At 29.7% G+C, this 24,546-nt stretch overlaps 1 protein-coding gene across 4 annotated transcripts in view; it reads right to left on the bottom strand.

Annotated features, from left to right (window-relative positions):
* The window catches only part of LOC129944019 (solute carrier family 41 member 2), a 104,164-nt gene that overhangs the window by 7,060 nt on the left and 72,558 nt on the right, over positions 1–24,546 (bottom strand). The window contains exon 1 of one of the 4 annotated variants that reach the window (XM_056053147.1): positions 9,121–9,985. The exons of 2 other annotated variants lie outside the window; for them this stretch is intronic. In XM_056053147.1, the coding sequence (XP_055909122.1) occupies positions 9,121–9,325 (205 nt within the window). In that variant the 5' untranslated portion in view covers positions 9,326–9,985. Of the gene's footprint in view, positions 1–3,035; positions 3,148–9,120; positions 9,986–24,546 lie in introns of those variants that run through there. One more of the 4 variants, XM_056053148.1, reaches the window with a different exon arrangement.

Raw genomic sequence — 24,546 nt, 5'->3', positions numbered from 1 at the left:
AGTCAATACGTGTGATAAAAACAAAATACAGAGCTGAATTGTAAACATTTTTTTTAAGGAGGAGCGTTTTGGTTTGGGGGTGTTTGGCGTGGACAATTTAACTTTCATTGAAAGTCATATAACTGCCAACATTCATTAAAATTAATTTAAAGGACAGAAAGTCTAGTATTATCGATGGTCCGAAAATAGCAAGCAATTATTGATATAATTGTAAATAAATTACATTTAGTTCATCTAAAAATAATCAAGTACTTTATTTCAATCAAATCGGTTAATTATCGGTTCTTTTTTTTTTATCGAAACCAATACTTGGCCTTATATCTAAAAACTACTTTTTTACAGAATTATTATGAACAAAGCTGTCGTTTTTGTAGATACGAATAAAAAGGTGGATTAAATAAGTTCTCCTGTCGTCGTTGTTGTTAGAAGCAAAATATAGTCCCCTTGCTACGGCTTATATCATATTTGGTCATTTTAATTTGAACAGTATTGTATGAATTTCAATGTATCCTTTAGAACATGTTTTTTAGACATTAATTAACAAATTAAAAGATTTGTATACGAGTACAACAATTATTATAACTTGAAAGGTAATAAAAATCAACGTGCTTCCTTTTTTCCTTAAAGCGTAGTAAATGTTTGTTTTTTTGTTTTCTTTTTCGAGATAATGGTAAAAATATCTTTTTAAATATTGGAGATTGTTGTGAAAAAATTAAAATTCAATGTTGTGATAAACACCGACTCACTAAAGCAATATTCGAAAACCGAAACATTCCAAAGGAAACAATTACATTTTTTTTAATTATAATATTTTTATACTAATAAACATTAGGATTTGTTTTATCTATACAAAAATCAGTGTTTTGAAGTCAAAGCAAGTAAAAACACATCAAATAATTTTTTCGTTTGCGGATCCAAAGAACTTATGATTTTCTACGTTGGCGGTGTCTGTGAGACACCTTGTATAACGACAATTTTTCTCCAGGTTAAATTTGTCAATATCTGCTTCTGTATTTTCAACAAAACTAAAAAGTTAAATCCGAAAAAAAATACCTATATCTAAGGATTGATCACATTTTTTGACGAAAATTCTACAAAAACTTGTACGCATATTCTTTTTAATGGTTCAACGATTTGGAAGTTCTTACATACAGTATTTTTTATGACAAATACAAAACATAAAACAACTATGATAAAACTTTTGTTTAAATGTAAACGTTTTGAGAAGAACTCGTTTTTTTTGTCGTTTCGAAAAATATTGGGGCTGTTGTATTTACCAATTTTTCCAAGTCGATTCTTTAATCTGTAATTTTATCGTTCAAACTAGCAGCTAGGGTTAGAATTTAGTTCTTGTTTTTTCTCCAAAATTTGGCTAAAACCTGAGCTAAATTTTGACAGAAGAACATTGTATACGAAAACGCCATTGATGTTATGGGAAATATTCACCAACTACTAAATTGAGGCACATTGTTTCACGATCATCGCTAGATTAATTTTCTCGTCAGAACTCATTTGTTTTTTGTTCGTATTTTTTGGCTCCGAAAAACATTCTATCAGAAATATCTCCTCAATATCCAAATTATTTAACCACGAAACAAAACACAATTTTCAGTTTTCATGAGGAACCATTTCAGGAATGAAAATAAAGTTGTTTTCCAACTCAATTGAATGTAGCCACAGAAAATTTAAAGAGGGGCAGCTTTGAGACTACTACTTTAAATCGCTTTTAAATTATAATTCAGTATTTGATAATTTTAAACGTTTTTTTTTTAAGTTTGTAATTTCATAACAAAAATTAAAGAAACATTTTTTTGAAAATTAACGATGATTTTGAGCTTGTAAAAAAAAAATCAAAAAGCTGATCTGGCTTGAATTAGTGGTGCAGGAACCAAGTAATTATTACTATGACTATGCCACCAAACAAAATACAATATTTTGACAAATTTGTTATCGGTCGATTGCCCAAACAAAAACAAAAAATTGTGGCACATATCATTGGGCTATCATGTCGGTCTTCATCTTAGCCGGAAAGGTGAATTGGCTAAGGAAAATATGAATTTTCAAAATTGACTTCCGCTGGATTTAAAGCGCGGACCTCTCGATCTGCAATGGTAATGGTGTACCACTAGGTAACTTTAAAAAACTTTCATTAGTAAAAAGTGTTTAAAAATAAGAAACACCTAAACAAGACATTTTAACATTTAACATTTTATTGCTTAAACGAGAACTATTTAAAAATTTGTTTATAATTAGCACATAATGTATGTATATATATTTACATATATTTAAACTCCAAATATTAGTTTTATCTGTTGAATCAAATTTTCTGAGGAGATTCATCCTAGACCATTCTAACTTTAAGTTACTTCACTCAATAATCTTCCAAAATGCGCCGAGCAACTTAATCAGTCTTCTTCTTTTGACAGCCGAATAATAGAACAAATATATCAAATTTTAGCGAGAACTGCGTATCACTTGGTTTAAATGCTTTTCTAAATTTTAGCTTGACTAAGTTTTCGAAAAAAATTTGTATTGAAGATAAATATTAGCTCTAGCTCCATGATGAACGTTGAAATTAACCATAGAAAGATAACCTACATTGAATTGACGTATAAATCAGGTGTATCACTTATGGGCTATGAAATTTGGTTATCTTTCTAGGGTTAAAAAATGTTAAGTCTAATAAACGAAACATAATCACAGTTAATACGAAAGGAGCATTTTAGCATCTCTGATATTAATGAAAAACCACCGTGCTCACCAAAATTAAAGAAGAACGTGAAAGAATATTCAAAAATTACCGTACTTACACAAAAAAATGTAAACAACATATTATTGATACATATTTTTAATTCATTATTTAACCAATTAAGTGACAAATTGTTTCAATAGTTTTGATAAGAAAATTTAATGAATTATGAATAAACATTATACACAGTTTGTCAACCCAATAAAATAAAAATAAAAATTAAATTTTAAATTTAAGGTAGAAAATAGCCCAAAATAGGTTTTGCAGGTATAAACAATATACATACATTTTTTGAGTGAAATAAGTTGCAGAGAAGAGTAAGAGCTTCTTATCAGTTCATCAATAAGATCATAAGAGACCTCCCGAATTTTGTGGACACTCATGGCGTTATTTATTTATTGATTTATAACTGTGCTTACTTAAGAGCAAATTTTCAAACTGTGATGCTTTTTCAAAGACTTGTAAACCTTTACTGGAGATTAATTCAAATCCATGAAGGAAGGAGTACCATCATTTACCTACCAATGTTTTTTTGTCTGATTATCAATGAAACGAAAATAGAAGTTTAAAAGAAAAAAGGCTCGAATCTTGTTATCGCACCCGGAATAAGTTGATCTTTTTGTTTTTTATTCATTAAAAAGAAAACAACAGATTCTATTGAAATCGAAGACTGCATTTTATTTTATTACGTTTTCAAGTCAATACCGTGCATCATTTGTGCTGTGCTTGTAAGTACCTAAGCTGTTTGTGCGTTTTTTAAGAAGATGCAAAAAACAGTTGCATTTAGAAATAATTTCTGAGTTTTATTAGTTTCTTTTTTTTTTCGTCAAAGATAAGTTCATGAGTGATTAAAAGTTTAATAATAATATTTATTGATGACAGGCTATGATGCAAAAATGAATTACATTGCAAATTGAAAAATTGTAAAAAGTTGTAAAATATAATGATACTTTTAAAAAATTAACTGATTTTAAAATACTGATTGATGTGTAATAAAAACATTAAAATTGGTGTTTTTTTGCAATAAGATTACAAATATATTTGAAAACGTAGAATTAACTTAGTCTCTTAAAAAAAACACAACAATAAATTAATATCAGGAAATGATTATCAGACATCAAATCAAACAAATTAAGGTTTGACATTTATTTTTACCAGAAATATATTCGTACAAAAAAAATCATAAATGCTGTCGTCAATATTTTTGTGTTAAATTGACATTAAATCAGTGATTAAACCAATCAATAAAAAAATGATGAATTGGTCTTCAAATTTCACAATTTTAGGGTCAGCAGAAAATAAAAATATGTGTCATAAAGTATGAGACTCGTGAGGGAATACAAAAAGAAAGATTAGATACAAAGTTAATATATTTTTAGTACGTGGAAACAGAATCTAAATTTTTGTTTTTTTTTTTTTTTGAATGCAATAAATGTTTTTAAGAAGAAATTATAGTAAAAATAGTAAATGTATTTTAAAAGAAGTTTTGAGCGGATTTGCATTTAAATGGTTAAAATTGTAAAAAAATAAACTTTTATAGTTTTGAATCATGTTGTAAAGCTTTGGCATTTTATGTTTTGATTATTTTTGTTTACTAAATTTCCATCTCGAATTTTAACTTCAAACTCTGATTGATTTATAGTTAAGGGTGTTAACGGTGATAACTTAACAAACTTAAGCGTTTTCGACTTTCCTGATGATCCATAGCGCTGCGCTGACGCAGGTTGCATCTCTTACCTCTTTATATTTTGATCATGCTTTTTTTTATAGTTCTATTTAGTACCTAAGTCTTGTGATTAAAAACTAAAATAAAATTTTATATCATAGTTAAGGTAAATAACAATTAATTTGATGTTTTATATCAATGTTATTTTATAATTTGCAATAATTATTGGGTGGTAAGATAAGAAAAATTTTCGCTGACGTAACTTTTGTTAGGTCATATAAGATATTGCTTCATTAAGTTGGAAACGCTTTAAAAAACTACATTACGTCGTGTCATCAATGTAAGGGCAATTTAAATAATTATTATTTTTAACAGATTTAAAGCTTAAAATATGCTGTATCAATCACTCAAATCGTGTTAATTTTAGAAACCTAGAAAAAATATAGATTTATTGTCAGATCTTGCAATGTTTGGACATTGAGTAACACGAATGACTTTACAATCGTCAAAAGAACTAACAATGTTCAATTTATCAGTTTCTTACGAAAATTGGAAATATTATCTCACATCCAATAATTTAACGGTTGGCCTAAAAGTCAATTAAAAAAATGGGAAACAGGAAAAATAAGTTTAATATTATTTGAATTGGCGTTATTCTTCGTTTGCTTGTTGAGAGCTGGGGTGGAATCGGCTAATGCGATAGTTGGCTATCAAATCTTTGATAGTCAAATTGACTATCATAGAGTTTTCTGTCTGTGGTAAGATGATTCAACTGAAGTTAATTTGATTGAACAATTTCAGATTAGAATTGTCACAATTCATTGTTGCTATGTTGAAATTCTAAAATAATTCCTATAAAATATTTAAATAGAAGTATCAAATTGGCTGTGTTTCAATGACATTCTTACTTTTCTTGTGTGTTATCGAATGTCGTAAGCTTTGTCGGTCACAACAAAGTTTTTTTTAACGAAAAAAGGTAACTAAGAAAATTTTCGATTCGTTTGTGTAAACGTTTGGTAGCTCTTTTTGGAAACGACCTATTTGTTGGAAAATGACTATCAAACTTTCTTTGTGACAGCTTTCCTTGGGTATCAATTCGACTATCACATTATATAGATCGAATTTCATTATTTTGACAGTCATTTATCAACAATTACCTTAGCCGATTCTACCCTTGATTTACTTTGTTTTTTGGATAAAACTTTTGTTAGTAAATATTGAAAATTGTAATCACTTCTTTGGCTACTCATGTGATACCAAAATATAAATGATACCAAAAATAAAAGGAGATACCAGTGCACATTGGTCTTATAGTTCTGAACATCAAAAAGGGAGGGAAAAGCATTCCACATTCTCGATGTACGCCCGAAATTGAGCTCAAGGGTAAACTGATGAGCATTCCTGGAGTATTACGGCTGAATCGTTTAAGGGATGGAATGCAACTGGCTAATTCGACAGAACATTATTAGTAGAAATATCGATAAAACAACGAAAAGCATGAAATATTGCGACGGTGTTCTAGCGATGTAAATGTTTCGATTATAGTTCTATCGCCTATCATTTTTAAAGTCCTTTTTTGTATTCTATCCAAGAGATTTAAACTTGTTTTAGGGGCACCTGCCCAAATATGGGAATCATATTCAAGCTTTGGACGGATGAAGGCTTTGTAAATTACGGCCAGATCAGAAGGGGTGAAGAATTTCTTGCACCGTCAGAGAAATCCTAAGCACCTGGCAGTATTTTTGGCAATATCAAATATATGATCATTGCATAAAAGGTGATCTGTTATAAACATACCAAGTACTGACAGTTGATTAATTTCTTGGATGCAAGTACCACTCATAGATAGTGGCATCTGTTGTGTGTTAAGCTTTAATGACAGGTGACTGCTTTGAGTTTTCGAAGCATTAAATTCTACACGGTTTTTGATTCAACATTGTATAATGCTGTCAAGATCAGAATTTAATGAGCTTATCATACGATGCCGTTTAAGTTCCACATCCGAAGGACAAGGATGTGAATCTAGAAACGACTATGAGAAGCTGAGGGTACTGTCGTCGGCGAAACAGTTTAATGGATTAGAAGTGGCAGACATAAGATCATTTATGAATATAAGAAAGAGAGTCGGAAACAAAACGGAGCCCTGGAGAACACCAGGATTTATTTTATGAATTTCAGACTTGGAACCATCCAATACAACTTGTATTGAACGGTTAGAAAGGTAATTTATAATCCAACGAAGGAGAGATTTATCAATATCAAAAGCACGCATTTTCGATAAGAGAGCTTGGTGCCAAACTCTATCAAATGCTTTTGAAATATCAAGTGCAATAATCTTACTTTCTCCAGAACAATGTAAAGTCTAGGGTGTTGGCGGATTGGCCTGCAACGTCAGGGATTCGAGTTGGCTCAACCACAAGCTGAGTTAATTGATTAAACTCAGCAAAAATCTCAATATACCTTCCTTCCGGTGTCGCCTGGCCAGAATAACGAAGTCAAGAAAAATTGTGTACATTGAAATCGTCCGCAATGACGATTTCAGTGTAAGGATAATGAGCAACAATTCTTTGAATGGAGTCAGACAGAGCATCAAATTCGTTAAAAGTTGATTTTCTGTCCAGATTTGGAGTTCGATATAAAAGACATGCGTGGATGAGGTGCTTATTTACCGTGAATTTTAACCACATGAAGTTAAAGTTTGTGTTAGAGTACAAACCACATTGTGGCTGAAGTTGGTATGCAACATCATTTCTTATATACACGCCACACGGCTAATCTATGATTAGGAAAAACTAATTGCTCCAAGTTATACCCATATTTAGATTGAATTCCGAATAATTGGAATCTTCACCTTTTTGAGTTTCACTCAATGCCAAAACAGCTGGCCTGTTTGATACAGTGTGGACATATGTGGCATAGCAGTTGTTTCTTAAACCACGAATGTTACTAAAGTCCATCCTGAATTCACTCAACATTTGAATGTATAAAACTCGTAAAACAACAAATTCGGACAATTACCTATAATAAAGGTAGTATTTAGAATCCAATTTGAACTTTTCAATAACAGACTTTCACTAGTGTTATGCCTTGGTGAAAATCTGCATACTGATCCGTCCCTGATTAACTAGAAATCACTTACATATACTAATCTATCCGAAAACACATCAACTCAATCCATGTATACACTGCATAACAATAAATGATAGTCGATTTATGAGACTTTCATGTCAGAGGCCAGGGATTAGTCCCCGTTTGTGACGGGTGCTGCCATTTGAGAAAAGTGCATTTTTTCTTCAAGAGTAACTCCACAAATGAAGAAGTGCTCCTCGCACTTAGCCTTGATATTTCATCCCATTTCTGGAATGGGTGAGATATCTTATCATTAGGCTCTAGTTGCTTGCAAGGTCTTTCGCCAATAATTTGTTTAAGAACACTAAATCCACTTATACATAGGATATTTATAGTGTAAAATGAATTTCAAATAAAATTTATAATGCGTTTCATGTCTGCCAGATTTATAAAAAAATCTGAAGATGAAGATTCAACTTATGCAGAAAAAATATGTGTGTTTAAGTTTGTCATTTTTAGAAATATTATCCTCAGATTTGTTTGCTATGTGAGCGTGATTTTTTTAGCTGACAGCAAACTGAAAGGGTTTTTCTTTATAAAATATAGAACTGTACAGAGTTTATTTTCGTAAAGTAATTTTGTAAAACTTTCAAGGCATTAATTCTTTGACCAAATTAAATTATTTCTAGCACTGTCAAGTCCAGGAATTCCAGAATTTAATTCAGGATCCCTTCCTCTAGCTACTGAAGGTGCCAGAAGCAATGCATGCTGAGCCAAATCTAGTAATGCAAGATCGTCAAATGGCAAACCAAAAAAGTATTAGTTTCCTTAAAAATTAGTATGACTAAGAACAAAATTTTACGTTAACACTTATTTGTGGAAAAGTAATCTTCAAGTTGAAATTCCCATCTTCCAACATTCGCTCTAAAATGGACTAGTTTCGATTTAAAAAAAAAATGCCCAAAGCATTGAACATTTCAACATGAACCAATTCCAACAAAAATTTCTGAAGACTCAAAACTTTGTCCTATATTGGCAGTCTTGATTTCACATCTGACGATTTTTTCTTGTTTTCAAACATCAAATCATTTTAGCAAATGTTGTTTAAAATATCTGCAAATGGAAATCAACTTATGCAAACTTTTACATATGTTGTTAAAATTAAATCAAATTATCATTACTGCATTGTAAATAAAACTTTTATCGTTTGAAATTGACAGGTTTACACTTGGGACTTTTTAAACGTAATTTTCAAGTTTACTTCCGGATTTCAACGGATTCTGTGTAAATATATTAAATACACACCTATCAATATTTTTTGTACAATATTTACATACATACATAATTTAACATTGGTCACACTTGGTTTAAGAAAATACATATTTTACATTTACATATTTAAATATTTCTTTATACAAACCACCAAAAAATATTTACAAGACAAGAAGAAAAATAGTCATGAATTGACAAGGAATAAGAATATAGCAAAGAAATTATGTTTATAAGAAAGAATGAAGAAAGAAAATGTACAAGTTGACAATTTATTGAAAAGAAAATAAGAGAAAAACTTTAAAGTTTTTTTTTTATAGAAAACGGTAAAACATAATCTTCAAGAAAAATAATAAAAAGAACTCACCATTTCCATAAATAGTAAATAATTTATATTTGTCATCCTGTGTGTAGTGTCCTGGTGGTACTCCATTATTATTTGTAATTAAATGTGTGTCATTTATTTTAATTTTGTGTGTATCGGTATTATGATTATTACTATTATCGCAGCTCTTTAGGAAATTATTACTATCAATAAAATCTTTAACGTTAATTGGATTTCTGTGATTCATTTTTAATAATTATTTTATTATTTTTTATTAAACAAAAATGGATTAGTTACTATATAGGATTTTTATAGGCAAAAATTTAAGTTAGATAAAATTGTAAATAAATAATTAAAATCTAATTTAAAAAAAAATACTATTTAATATTTAGAGAAACTTTTTAAACAAAATATCAACAAAAAAAAAGAAAATTAATAAAAAGACTAAATAATTTAAGAAAAATTTGTTTAATACTTCTGTGTTGCGATATTTTTATTTTGTGTGTGTATTTTTATTTGTTTTAACTTTTTAGTTTTTGTAAAAGAAGACTTTTGTATAATTTAAGTCGGCGTACTGACGATTCAACATGTTTGTTAGTCTTTGGAAAATACTTTTATGTTGCTGCTCTAAACTACTCATTAATTGGCAATTTACAAACAAAAAAATCTTAAATAATAAAATTAAATTTTCTGTAAACAGATTTTTAATATAAATTTGTTAAGTTTTCTGTTTTTATTTTTAATAAAATTGAGCTTTAGATTGAAGACAAATGCAATTTAAAAAAATTAAGTATATAGAAATGAGTTGCATCGGAAAAAATTCTATATATTTACACACGGTTAATTAAAAGAAATCCAATATTTTTTGTTTAATTATTACAAATAGTATAGTAATGTGTTTTTTGTTTTTTTTTTTAAGAGGAAAAATATGCGTATAGATAGTATTTAAATTTTTACATTATTTATATATATCACACAATTATTATATTATTAATTATTTTAATATTATTGTATAATTAATTTTTCATTTGTATTTATAAGAATTTGGGAATAATTATGAATATAATTATTCTTTTTTTTAATTAATTTTAAAGGAATTATTAATTATTTGTTTGATCCTTTGATTTTTTTATTATTGGTGTGAAGTATAAACCCTTTTGGTTTACATTGTTCCGCTTTTTATGTTTGTTTTTTGGTTTGAGTTTGAGAAAAAATCGTAAGACTTTTAGTCACCGGACCGTTGAGATGGCTGTAATTAGATTTAAAATATTTGGTTTTTGAGGATGGCAATAGGAGAAAAACAAAACTTTGTTTACTTAAAGATTCTGCAATCAAATCATTATGTTGAGGTTTTTTTTTTTGTTTGGTTATGACTTTAAATTAAATTTATTTGCGGTTAATTTGTATATGTATGCACTATGTAGGTGGTTTTTTTCTTATATATTTAAAGAAATAATAAAATAAAGTAATATTTTGTGTAGTTTCTTTTTGGATAGGTTATCTAATTATAACAATCTTTTCTAACTTGAAACCAGCAGGGAAAATGGGCTAAGTAATGGGGAAATAAAAGAAAGATTCGATTGTATCCTTTTCTAAATTCTGTGCCTTAATGTATCTTAAAATATATTTTAGAAACAAGATTTCTAATAAGTTGATAAGAAGAATATTACTTAGTTAAAAACAAGGAAAAATGTGTTCAAGAATGTAGACAAATAGGTAAATGGTGCTTTTCAAACAAGGAAAAAAACTCTACGCCTTAAGGACGGGCCACAAACGTTACAATTATGTGAAGTGCGTATTATAAGAACGAGGTTAAATTCAAATAGTTGAAGTCATTTTCGAGGATATTGAAAAGGATCATTCATAGCCAATAATGTATGTACATATGTATGTTCACTTAAGATAACTTTTACATCACTTTGGACTGAATCCATTCGATAAAGAGATATATTTCAGCTATGGCATAAAATATTTTTATTAATTTTTAACTTTCTTTAGGAAGTTATTGTAATTGGTCTGATTTATACAATTGAAAATTTTGATAGATCTCGAAGATTCAAGGTCCCTAGAGTGTAAATAAAGGATTTATAGAGAAATGTCTGTGCGTGCGTGTGTACAAATGCTCGTATACGTCTGTACGTTTGTTTTTTTGTTTTTACCGTCCATAGCTCAAGAATCAGTACAGATATCGACTTCAAATAAAATTTGTTATACAGATAATAGTGCAGAAAGTACTCTTAAAACACTTTAGTGGGTGTTCTTTTTTACCATAGCAATTTAAAGAAAATTAATATTTTGGTTGACCAAAAATATCTCACGAAACAATAACGCTAGTAACTTGAAATAAATTAAATATTATATATTGCAACGTGATACCACACAAGTATATTTGTGGAAAAAAATCGAATTAACTATTTTTTTATAAATCAAAAACACTAAAAAAAAAATATTTGTCACTTCGAATATTTTACGAACAAATATGATTTTAACTTCTTAATAATTGTTTGAAACGAAGAATAACGTTTTTGACTTTTGGTAAGATTTTGAGAAAAATTAAATTCACAGTTTTTTTATAAAAAACAAAATTAAAACTTTACCAAAAGTTGGCAAAAACTCGACTCAAAAATATTTTCAAAGATTTGAGATAATGTCTTCAAACGAGTTTTATCTTATAAAAAATATTGTTTTCAATATTCAGTAAAATGTTGAGAAAAATCGAATATTTCTTTTACAAAAATAAAATCTTAAAAAAAACAATACAATAACTTGGTAAAAATTTACTTTCGACTCAAATATCTTTTCAAACATAAAAAACATTGGCTCCAAACTATTTAATCTCACAGAAAATATTGTTTTCGACATTCAGTAAATTTTGTATAAAACTGCAAGTCAGTTTTTTCATACAAAATTAAAATCTACAAACAATAGTACGCGAAATTTATAAAAGTGTTGTCGTTTCTCGATATCTCATGAATTATGAAAAATATTGACTTCGAATTAAATTAATTCATCCAATTTTTATTTGTTTATATAACAAATAAAAAGTTTTAAGAAATGCTACTAAAATAGATTTTCAAGCTACTTATCTTATGCAATATACTGTTGGTAATATTTAACTTTTTTAACAAACCACTAAAACCTACAAACTTTAGGGATGGAAAGTTATCAGTGTGGATCTTTTTTAAAAATTAATATTTCACTAATCCTTGTTCAACAATCCATAGATACACACTTTTCCTTAGGTCTTAAACAACAATTTTGAAAATTGACATCTTAAAAAACGGTTCAGTATAGCCCTGAGATATGTACGCACTCCTTATTTATTTCTTTTTATCATAATTAATGAATTTCAAATTTGTCACACTTCTTCAGAAATATAAATATACCTGGCTATTAAGAAAATATTCTCAAATTAAGCATTTTCTACCCGTTTTCTATCACAACATAATGCTACGATTAGAACGAAAAACCCTGAGTCCACTACGCTCAGTGGCCGTTAAACATCTATTTTTAATTCAAAAAAATCAAAACACAAAAGAACTATGTGCAATAAACATATAAATATATTTAAAATAATATTAATCAATGTTTCAAGTTTAAGTGATTTGCTGATTTTATTAAGAAATCGCAGAAATAAGTACGTACTTTGCAAAGATATTTTCAAGTGCCTTAACCTTGTAACATACCTAGGTAAACTTTGATAAGAACACATTCTTGAATAGTTATGTACTCGTACATTCATACAAGTATTTCTATAACTTAAGTCACACTTGTTTTAACTTATACTTAGTACATAACTAAAATAATACATGTCTCACTATAAGCATACGAAATATCTCAAATCAAAATTACTCGTAATCAAAATCGTTGTGTTCATCAAAAATTATGTATAATATAATTTGCAATTTTCTTAATCTTTATCTAAGATATTGTGTGTACATAATATGTTTAGATACTTTATTTTTTCAAGTCAACAATTTAAACAAGTGCGGTAATATTTTAATATTATTTTGATTCTTTTATTTAAATACTTGTAGAATTGTCTTATAACAGCACACTTATGGTTTATAAATTATTATAATACATCAGAGGTGTTTTTTGTTTGGTTTTCTGTTATCAAGGAAATTAGCATTTCATTACTTTTTAAATGAAAGAATTTAAATGGATAACAAGTTCGTATAATTTTGCAATACTCAATTCAATTAGAGGTTGACTTAATTCATTTTATATTATTAAAAAGATGATGGCATTTTTAGGACATGCCATTTATTATTTTAAAATGTTGCTCGTTCAGGGAGACCAATTTTTTCAGTTATTTGTAATTTTTCAGGAAGCATAATCAAAGACCAATAGAGCAAAACAAAGATTGACAACAATCATAAATAAAAAACGAAAACATACAATTTGAAACAATATAAAATCATACACGAGGGCGGTAAAATACAAGTAAGCTTTATAGTTTCTAAGAATTCATAAAAATGATATATGACAATTTTGAATGTGACTTACATTCCTTGATTGTATCAATTTTTGGTTCAAGATAAGATTTGACGGAAATATAAGGCTTTAGCGAAAAAGCTTATTGGTTACAAAAAAAATAACTTTAGAGTTATAGTTATCCATAAAAGAAAGATTTTTTATTGTGCCTCATGTAGCATAATTGTAAAAAATGATTTTGAACGATGACCAAATTTTATTTATTTAATTGTTGTTTTAAAACGTATCAATCAAAAGATAATCTGGTTATAATAAAAATTCGTTTAATAAGTTACTACCTTTGTTTGCATTCACATAGGATCTACCCCCTAAATCATGTTTAATTGTAGTTGCGAACTTAAGATGAGGTTTTTACAAGCAATAAATAGGTTAATTTTTGGATCAATTTTCAAGGAAACATAAAGAATTGTTATTGTCATTCTTTGCGTCAAATTTATATAAAACAATAAGTCTAGAAAATGAATATCTTACGCTAGAGTTGTCAACATTCCAAGTAGCACAGGAGAAGTTGGAAAATCGACAGAAACGTCAGATCTGGAAGCTTAAAGCAAATATAAGTCTTGAAGAAAAGAATTTCTTTGGCATACAATAAATATAGAAAAACAAACTCAATAGCTCAAATTATAGATTCTCCCTACAACTTTCCACAAAGATTGCATTTTTTTTTTGTTCAAATATTTTTCTGGCAGTTTACATTTTAAGTTGCTTTTCTAAATACGGGGTCCGGCAAAAAGATCTCCCATATTTTAAATATTTTAAAAGTGAACGCCGTGAAGTGTGTGCTGTGGGTCCATCTTGTTGGAACGAGACTTCTTTGTGGTTCCTAGTAAACTATGAACCCTGTATATGAAGGGTTTAATAAAAGGTGTAGCAATATCTAACTAGTAACCTTCTGAAAAAAAACAACAAAAATTGTGTAATGGCCTTAATGGTATTTGCAAAATTCAAATCTATAGAATAAGTGATTGTTTTAGGTGTAATACATGATTTATGAATTGAAGCATGTTCGAATTGGTTCGAAATTCTGAAAAAGTCACAAGTAGAAATGAAATTTTAGTTTTTTATTGTACATTAAAAGTTTGGAGGGTATTACAAGTGGGTCATTTCTAAAATTGAACAAAAGATGGGGTTGGTGGAGGTGTGTGCTCTGAACGACTGAAATTAAGACTCTTATTCCACCTTCCCAATAATTGTAGCGTGTTAGAGTTGGAATTTTTGGCGATAAAAGAAGTCTTGTCCTGGCTTAACACCAGGTGGAACAACATCACCAGGTGTCAGGTACCAAAATTTTTAGTTTTTAATGCCTGCTCATTGTAACGAGCGGGAACTATTGAGTATGGTAAAGCATTCCACATTCTGGAAGCTCTGTACTTTACAGTACGTCCGAAATTGGGCTCAAGGGTAAACGGATGGGCATTCCTAAAAGAACGGGTATTACGGTTAAATTGTTTGAGGGGAGGAATGCAACTGGCTATTTCACTAGAACATTTTTTATGAAAATAGCGATAAAATAATGACATACATGAAACCTTACAGCGGTGCTCAAGAGATACAAAAGCTTCAGATAACCAACGGTCACCTATCAACTTTAGACCTCTTTTTTTAATTATGTCCAAGAGACTCAAATGTGTTATTGGAGCACCTGCCCAGATATGAAAATTGTACTCAAATTTCGGACGAGTATAAGCTTTATGGATAGAAGGTGTAAAAAACTTCTTGCATCTTCGGAGAAAACATAAACACTTAGCAGCATTTTTGGCGATGTAAAATATGTGATCACTCCACTACAAGTGGTTTGTAATGCACATATCTAGGACTGAAAGCTGTTCAGTCTCCTCGATGCAAGTACTACTCATTGAAAGTGGCATTGGGGGAGGACAACGCTTTTGTGACAGTATAGACAGCATTGAGTTTTCAATGCATTAAATTCTACACGGTTTTGAATTCACCATTGGACAATGCTGTCAAGATCAGAATTTAATGAGCTTATCATGGACTGCCGTTGGTAGTCCACATCCGAAGCACAAGGATGCGAATCTAAAAACGAATATGAGAAGCTGAGGGTACTGTCATCAGCGAAACAATTAAGTGTGTTAGAAGTTTCAGACGAAAGATCATTTATAAAAATAAGGAATGGTGTTCATTTTATGAATATCAGATTTGAACACGTCTAATACTACTTTAATCAATACCAAATGCACGATAAAAGAGCTTGGTGCCAAACTCTATCAAATGCCTTTGAAATATCAATCGCACTTTCTCCAAAACCATGTAAAGATTCGTTGCACTGTTCGGTGAGATAAACCATGAGATCACCAGTGGATCTATTGCAACGAAAGCCATACTGCCGGTCATTAAGAAGCTTCCGTTCTTCAAGACTTTTCTTAAGCTGATAATAAATCAGCATTTCCATGACATGTTATTGTTTAGCTTTTAAAATTAGTAATGTTATTAAGGTTGAGATGGATCCACATTATGTACACAAAAGCCTTGATTTACTCTTGGTAACGGGCTTCTGCTCAACTACGCATTTTAAAATTAATTTCAGATGCCTTTTTTAATTATAAAGAAACACCCTTTTTTCGCATTATATTCGGTTAGCATTTGAATCTTGTATGAATCACCCTGTAAAGGTGAAACACAATACTTCTACTTGCACCCAAGTTCGTATCGTTTCGTTATCTTATAGATTCAAATAACTATTTAACTACAAATCTTATAATATTTCAAACAAAAGATATATGTAGCTCTCTGCAGTTAATCCAATATATCAGCGTGTATCAGTGACCTTTGTATTAAATTCAAAATAACACGTTACGTTATTGACTTTGACTCATAAAATTCCATTCATAAACGAAAAAAACCAAAATCAATCAACCGAAATCGAAATAATAAAAAAAAACACAATCAAAAAACAAAACCGAATTACAAAGCTTTTGAAAAGTAGGAAGTAAAATACTCGAAACCAAAAAGTATCTGTACAATTTGATCAAACAGCACGATAATCAAACATTAAATGTACATTTTTATATCGGCAGCAGTAGAGAGCGTTTAAATTATAAAGCTTTTCAGTTTCATTTCTGACAATGTCACATTATGCAAGTCTCTATAAAGATATACGAGTATAAGTCTCATATGCCACACCAGCTATAAGAGTATTTGCCTCGTTTATACAAGTATAAATAATTTTATCTTAAATAATTACACAACAAGTCGTCGGCATTAGAATAAAGGTATTTTTCCTTTCTAGTTGGAAATTTTCTTCAATTGATAAGTTTTTCCACCACAGCAGGAAATTAATTTTACCTACTACACTATATACCTATGTTTTATACGGTGGCTTGCGATCGGTGGCATGATTGTGATGTGATATGATGGTGGTTATGATAGAATAAATAAAAAACACTTCAAACGTAAATTGTGATAATGCAACAACAGAGGTGGCATAAAGTACTGTTTTATTTTGTTTTAATTTTTTCTAGTAAATTATTATTGACATTCAGTCATCTGTTTGTTTAAACATAAATATGCATCAGTATTTTTGTTGCCTTCGTTTGTTGCAAGTGATTGGGAACTTAAAATTGCATAGACCTAATGCGTATAAAAACATTATAATTAGTTTCAAGACATCTGTGAGCAATTGTTTGTAGTAAATTGTCATTGACATTTTTAAAACAAACTCAGGCAGAACGGTTGTTCTGTTTTTATGTTTTCTAAAAGGTTACTTGTGTTTCGATTGTATTCTAATTTTATGCTATAATTATAATATAACTAAACACGAAAGTAATTAAGTTCAAGCTTATTGGTTCGTCTTTCCAAAATTTTCATTCACCGACGCGATGACTTAAGATTGAATTGATATTTTACGAAAATATAAAACCTTTAGCACACAACACAACGACAATGCACGATAATTAAACCCTTTGTAAATATAGCTGAATCTGGGAATTAAAACCAAACCACGCATTAAATATTTAACCATGGTTTTAAAATGTTGGCCTTAGAGATTTTTAACTACGAAGTTATATAAAATGGGAGATTATACATATGTAGCGACAGGTTTTTTTTTTCAATCTGGTAATACTTTTTTGGAATTGATTTTTTTTAAAGCTGTCAATTTCATAGTAAATAGGCTCATTTCTGAACAACGTTCAAACTTATAAGCAAAATAATGGGTTGGTTCGTGAAACGCATGGAAACAATCAATATATTAAAGGAAACATTTGATGGGCACATTATCTCAAGTCGTGAGCCTGTGGCGGGCGTGGCTCTAAGATTGTGCAATTTATTACCGCTGGACTATTTTTTGTGGAATTATTTGAAGTCGCTTGTTTACGCAGATAAGCAGTTAAGATAATGATACAATTATGGCCTAGAATAGGAATATTCTGCGCGTTATTGCTAACATACGGCCTCAAAAGCTGCACAAAGTATGGTCGAAAATTGTGCCTCTCGGCTTTAATTTATTCAAGACAGCCGCTGCGAACAATTCCGCGAAATTCTTTTTGAAACATAATGGCAAACCCGTATGAGTTTTTTTTTTTTTGAAAACCACCCGCCTGAAAAACAACCTTGAAATGAATAAGAATACAGAAAAAATAGCCCAAAATTGAAAAAATTAAGTTAAAACACAAAGTGTTTACCAATAACAGGCTACCATTAAAAATCCTATTATTTATGCAACTGTTACTCAATATACAAAATAAGCTACGTCTTACACAAGCATCGAAACAGTCGCAATTTTGATTTCAAAGTTTCTTGTAATGTCATTTCTAGAATAGATGATCACAAAATGTATATATAAAACATACAAAACCAAGGATCAAATATTGAAACATGACTTGAAAATTGGCGCTTAATGATTTTAGGTCATTAACTACAATAAGAAAGGAGGCTATTCTTCAATATGATTTAGAGCTTTTTAATGCCAAAGATTAGACGAATTCAACAATTTATGTTAACAATAACTTTTTTAAATATATTTATTAAAGTAATGGGTTGTTCAGCTTTAATCTCAACCTATATACCTTGTTTATTAACTTGGAGGAGTTTTTAATTTGCAAGGTACAAAAATCATACATATGTATTTGCCAATTTTAAGGACCTCACTTACTAAAGCTTATAAAGGCTTTTTAAATCTAGAAATCTCATCATAAATTCCAAACTGATGCTGTACAACACTATGATCCTATCAGTACTCACTTGTGGAATCGAAGCATGGTTGCTCAATCAAAGATACTTTACTGACTCTTGTCAGTTTTCAAGAGAGAGGACATTTCCGGAACGATAGTAGACTCTGAAGAGCTGTGCACATAGCATGCATGCGAAGAAGAGTCCACCCACAAAGTGCTATGCGGTATGATTTATCACAGAAAAGCCGGAACGCTGGTGCAGACCATATCCTCAGCATTGACTGAGGATAAGAAAGGACCACTTCTGCAGACTGTTTAACGGCGAAGACGAACCGCATTCCGATGTCAGGCAGGATGATCCATTTAACATAGACGACGAAAGCCAACAATCCCGTCGTCCCGACTTAGATGAAGTAAAGATTGCCATATCTAAGCTGAAGTCTAATAAAGCCGCTGGAGCAGATAGATTGAATGCCAAGAAAGTTTGGAAACAACTTAACAGAACCTTTCGATGTCAAAAAAGGTTTTAGACAAGGTGATACGCTGTCATGCAATTTTTTTAACATCGTACTTAAAAGAATAGTGCAAAGCCCCCAACGCCAACACTACAGGCACTATCTTTCAAAAGTCTGTCCAATTACTAACATATGCTGATGACATTGACATATCTGGAAGAATTTAGCGTGATGTCAATGGGGGTTTTGTGAGTACTGAAGCAGAGGCGGAAGAAATGGGTTTAACGGTTAATGAGAGTCGGTTTTGTAAGTCCTCTCTTGACGACAGCATGTACTTTGCTGATGCAAGAGAGGACTTACAAAACCGACGACGTCTCGGTCAAAACAGCACCATCGACAGACGTAACTTTTAGGTAGTCAAGGACTTGGTCTAACTAGGCTCCGCTGTAAACGCAGAAAACAACACCAGCGCTGAGATCAAACGCGAAATAACTCTTGCTAACCGCTGTTTCTTTGGGGTAAGAGAGCCATTGAGTGGTAAAGTCTTCTCTCGAGGGACCAAAGTGTCGCTATATAAGACCCTTATCATCCCCGTCCTGATATACGGGGCAGAAGCATGAACTATGACAAAAGCGGGTCGTTTCGAGAGAAAAGTTTTTCGTATGATCTACGGTCCCGTATGCATCGAAGGGGAGTCGAGGAGAAGATGGAACGACGAGCGGAACAGCGACGCAGACTTAGCCAGAAGGATAAAGCTCCAACGACTAAGATGACTAGGCCACGTTTAGGGCATGGAAACCAATGCTCCTTGACTTAGATTGAGAAGTTTGTTGGGTGAGGCCCTAGTTTACACAGGACTGTAGCTCCACCTTAAGTAAGTAAAATGGTCTAGACCATAAAGCTTGTGCCCTGGGTTGCGCAACTGAATGACGTCGGCCAACAACGGGAAAGGTGGAGAAGCATGTTTTACAAAGCCCAGACTCCATTCCGGTTGTGAAAGCGATGATTGAGTCATTGGCCAGGCCGACGAAGTAAGTAAAGACCACCCTAGCGTGCATAAACAGCAAACCTTAACAACCTTACGACTATACAACAAAACTTTAAATAAACTTAATGCATAACTAAAATGTCCGACTATTGCTAACGAGCTGCCGGCAACTGTATACCCCTAACTATGAGTTTTATCATAATTGTATATTAGATTGTTTTTTTTTGCATCTTACAATTTAACTAAAATTAACTTTTTTTCTTATCTTTTGAGTTCTATTTAATATTTAATAGAGATTATTGCTACTATGTAAGTCTATAATTATTGAACTTACTAAGTTGTACTTTTTTAAATATTCAAACACTATATTAAATAATTTGATATTTGAAATAATAAATTAATTCTGACATTCCTCACTTTAAATTTTGTTTTTGTATTGATTTTGTTTAATTTAATTAGTTTTTAACTGAGTACATTTATTTTACATCTGTATCTGTATGTATATACTTTAGTAACTTATTTTTATATATTTGGGACTGTACTAACCTTGAACTAAAGACAGCCAAAAAAAGTAAATAAATAAATCCAATTTAATGACTTATTGTGGTTAATAAATCGAAACGAAGTAATAAATAAATTAACAAGACAATTATTGATCATATTGAATTCCAGTAAACTTGAATGTTTTAAAAATATGTACATCCTCGAGAATATTGTTTTTATTACACAGGGTAATAATTTTAATAAAACATAACTTTAAACTTTAATAACTCCTTTAATAAAATATTCAAAAACAAAATATAAAACTGTCTGGGTTTGATGATAGTCTAAAAACAAAAATATTAAAACAAAACATCAAATAAAGTTAAAATTATTGATTTAATTATTTTCTATTGTTTATGAAATGATTTTCACAAATTAAAGATATTCTTTTATCATTGTTTTTAAAATCTTTTGCAGGCAAAACAAACTTTAAACATTTGTCTGTTGCAATGATTTGTTGATTCATAAAATCAAAAAAAAAAAATGGATTGATTTCGTCATAAATTGTTGTTTTTTTTAGTTCAGGGACCTTGTATTCGTATTTTCACAGCTGCTTTTTAATTCTTGATATTAAATAAGACATCCATTGAATAAAATGTAAATATTTTGGTTAAAAACTATGTAAGGAGATTTACTGAATGTAAGACTTTAAAATGGGTAAGAATTGGAATGAAGAGATGTGAAAATTTTCGAGACATTCTCTTAAAAAAAAGGTTTGAGTTCGGAGAAAACAGCAACCTTCAAAACCAAAAATGTTGATGACCCTCAATTAATGAAATAAAGTCAATTATTTTGGATAAGAACACAATGAGCCACTGGACAATAAATGTACCTATTTCTAGAACCTGGAAATAATTGTGATAAACGGTTTATGTAAAAGACCATTATCTGATTGATTCTGAGCTTTAAACTGATTAATTTCAGGAAGTGACTCTTTGTTCAGTGATGACTACCTGAGTCCCAAGGAAGCATTAATTGAGCTCAAAATTGTTTTTTCTTACCTTCTAAAAGTCGTTGCACGATAACATTTCTGACAACTGATTGTAGTAGATATTCTTTAAGAAAAATGTTTAAAAAGCGCATTCAAGTCTAAGGAGGCGTGTAAAGCTCCCCAGATCATCGAAATTGATGAGACAAAAGGCATTTTTAGCAATATCGAGACTGTACTTTTATTTTTAAGCTGAACGGTTAAAGAAGGTCAATTAGTCAAATTTAATGCGAGGTCTTATAAGATCAACAGTTTCAATTATAAATTTAATAAAACAACCTTTTTCATTTCTTGAAGAATAACTAATAAAAATCAAAACGAAAATAGGATGTCCTTAATTTTTGAAAACAAAGTCCATGTGTAATCAGACAAAATAAATATCCGCCTATAAGTCTTAAAAGTTCTTAATCATACACAATTTTATTGAATAGTATTTAAGAGTAGTATCTCTTTGACAATTGAAGGTCGAAAGCGGCATAACTCTCTCAACAATATATAAATAAATAAACAAAATGTAGGTAGAATAATAAAAATAAAAATAATAATTCCAATATAACAATTTTAACAATATTATGAGTGTAAATATACAATATACATAATAAGCTTTTTATCTTATCTTTGATGTGATGTCTTTTCTTATGGAAAACTTTATAAAATATGAATTAAAGCGAATTTATCTTTATCTAGTCTCAATTATTTTCATAGCAGACCACATAAACAAAATTAGAGCAGTACGTCGCTGTTGTTTGTTAAAACATTAATTTATTATGAATTTTGACAAACTTTTGACACTTAGACATGTATGTGTACCAATTCGGATTGTAAACAATTTTATTTCATCAATAGAAACAAGCCGAAATAAAATCTCATTTTGAGATCAACAAAACAAAATAATATAAGTTAAATATTTACTCCAATCTTGTCTTAATTCTTTGTAATTAATCTTAAGAATTTTTTTTTATTATTTTAAATGTAAATAGCTTTAAATTGTTTAAATTAAAATATATAATAACTAAATTGTCATTAAGGGTAGTAAATTCGTGCAAACAATGACATGAACAAAGCGAATATAATGAAGGTAGGAATAATTCTCGTAAGTTGAACTTTTAATCAAGCATCAAAATTTCCACTTAGAAATTGAATTTGTCTTGACATTTTATTTATTTGTTTTTGTTAAATTTTTGAAATAAAACACTACATGAAATTTTGGATTTTTTATGTAAAATATATTGTTGCTTGAAAACCATTAACAATATTTCAGGAAAATTAAACTGAAGTTATAAACAACTTAAAGATTCGGTTAAGTTGATGTGTTTCAGTTATCGATTCAACATGTAAACAGGGTATAATTTTGTATAAAATGTCAACAGCAGAAATGTCAAAGCAATGAGTGATAATTGACGCCATTTGCAAATAAATTATTTGACATTTGTATGTGACCTTAACAGTCATGACATTTTTTAAATTCTAGCATTATATTGTAGAAAACTGTAGAAACGAAATTTGACTTTCAAACTGAAAAACAAGAGCGTTGGAAAAATAATCAAAATTTAAAATAATATAACATCACAGGAATAATCCCAATAAGATGTGAAAAATGATGAAAATAATCAAAATACTTTCTAGAAATTATTACTTCGATCGGGGATGTTCAGGCTACAATATTTTGTTTCGTTAAAACAGCTTTTGTTTTTGGATTTGACCTGCTAACCCTCGTATTTCTGTTATAACAATGTACATACGTCAAACATGAATAGATCAATAATTTGTGATTTTACCAAAATTGCCCAGAATCAAGCCATTTTGTTAATAAGTTTTTGTTTCTTCCCACAAGTAAATGTCAATGCAGATCAATATAAACATTCTAAAATTCTGAAATCAACATTCCAGCACTAAATTATATTGAAAACAAAATGATGAAACATCATAAATATTCAAACTTGACATCTTTATAATTACTGTTAATTTCTTAAATTGTTTACGAGATGGTGTAAATTTTAAAATTAGATCTGTCAATTTATGGTATGATTAGACAGGTGTCAGCTCTAACTAATCTGTCATTATGTCAACGATAAAGTGAAATATATCTCACATTTTACATTGAGATGAAATACAAAAATAAATTAACTTCTCTTAAATAAAACATTGAAAATATTTTATTCTCTTTTATTTTATACGAAATATACCAACTAAATACATACATATTAGCACGTGGTTTGATTACTTTGGCAATTTGTATTCATCATAGGTTTGTTTGTTTTATTTTTGCTTTTGATTTTGGAAGATACAGAGAGGCAAATTAGACAAACGTCAAAAGTAAGTTTCAGTTTGTGAACCCCCATAACATCATAACTCTATAAGACTCTGATGACATGGTTCATCATCTTCTGACGTATGCACATAAATAAAAAACTTTAAAGCTATGCATATATTCATCACAAAATATTTATGGGGTAGTTTGCCATTAATTTAAGTCGCACGCGAGTTTATTTTTAAATGCATTGCATAAATTATTAAATGAGAGTAAATAGAGATTGGTTTAAATTGGAGCAGTGTGAATGTGGTTTAGAAGAAAAATTATAATAATATTGTTTTAAGCGGAAATCAAAATCTTTGACAATAATAATGTAGATTTAGAGGGTTGGTTTTGTTTTATTTTTGGTATATAATTTTGTGTTTCATCATTATTTATAATTGAAAAATGGATAAGTTTTACTCCTACGTACTACATCTTAAAGACGTTTAAAGTTTGTTAAACTAACTAACTAAATAAAAAATATCTTCCTTTTATCTGATACGAAATCGCCTTCTTTACGTAAATCAGTCAATAATTCTGGAAAAGGGTACATAAAGCTGGATGCAAGT

This window comes from Eupeodes corollae, chromosome 2 (genome assembly GCF_945859685.1).
Source record: "Eupeodes corollae chromosome 2, idEupCoro1.1, whole genome shotgun sequence".
Lineage (NCBI taxonomy): Eukaryota > Metazoa > Arthropoda > Insecta > Diptera > Syrphidae > Eupeodes > Eupeodes corollae.
This window is presented reverse-complemented; position numbering and strand designations above follow the sequence as displayed.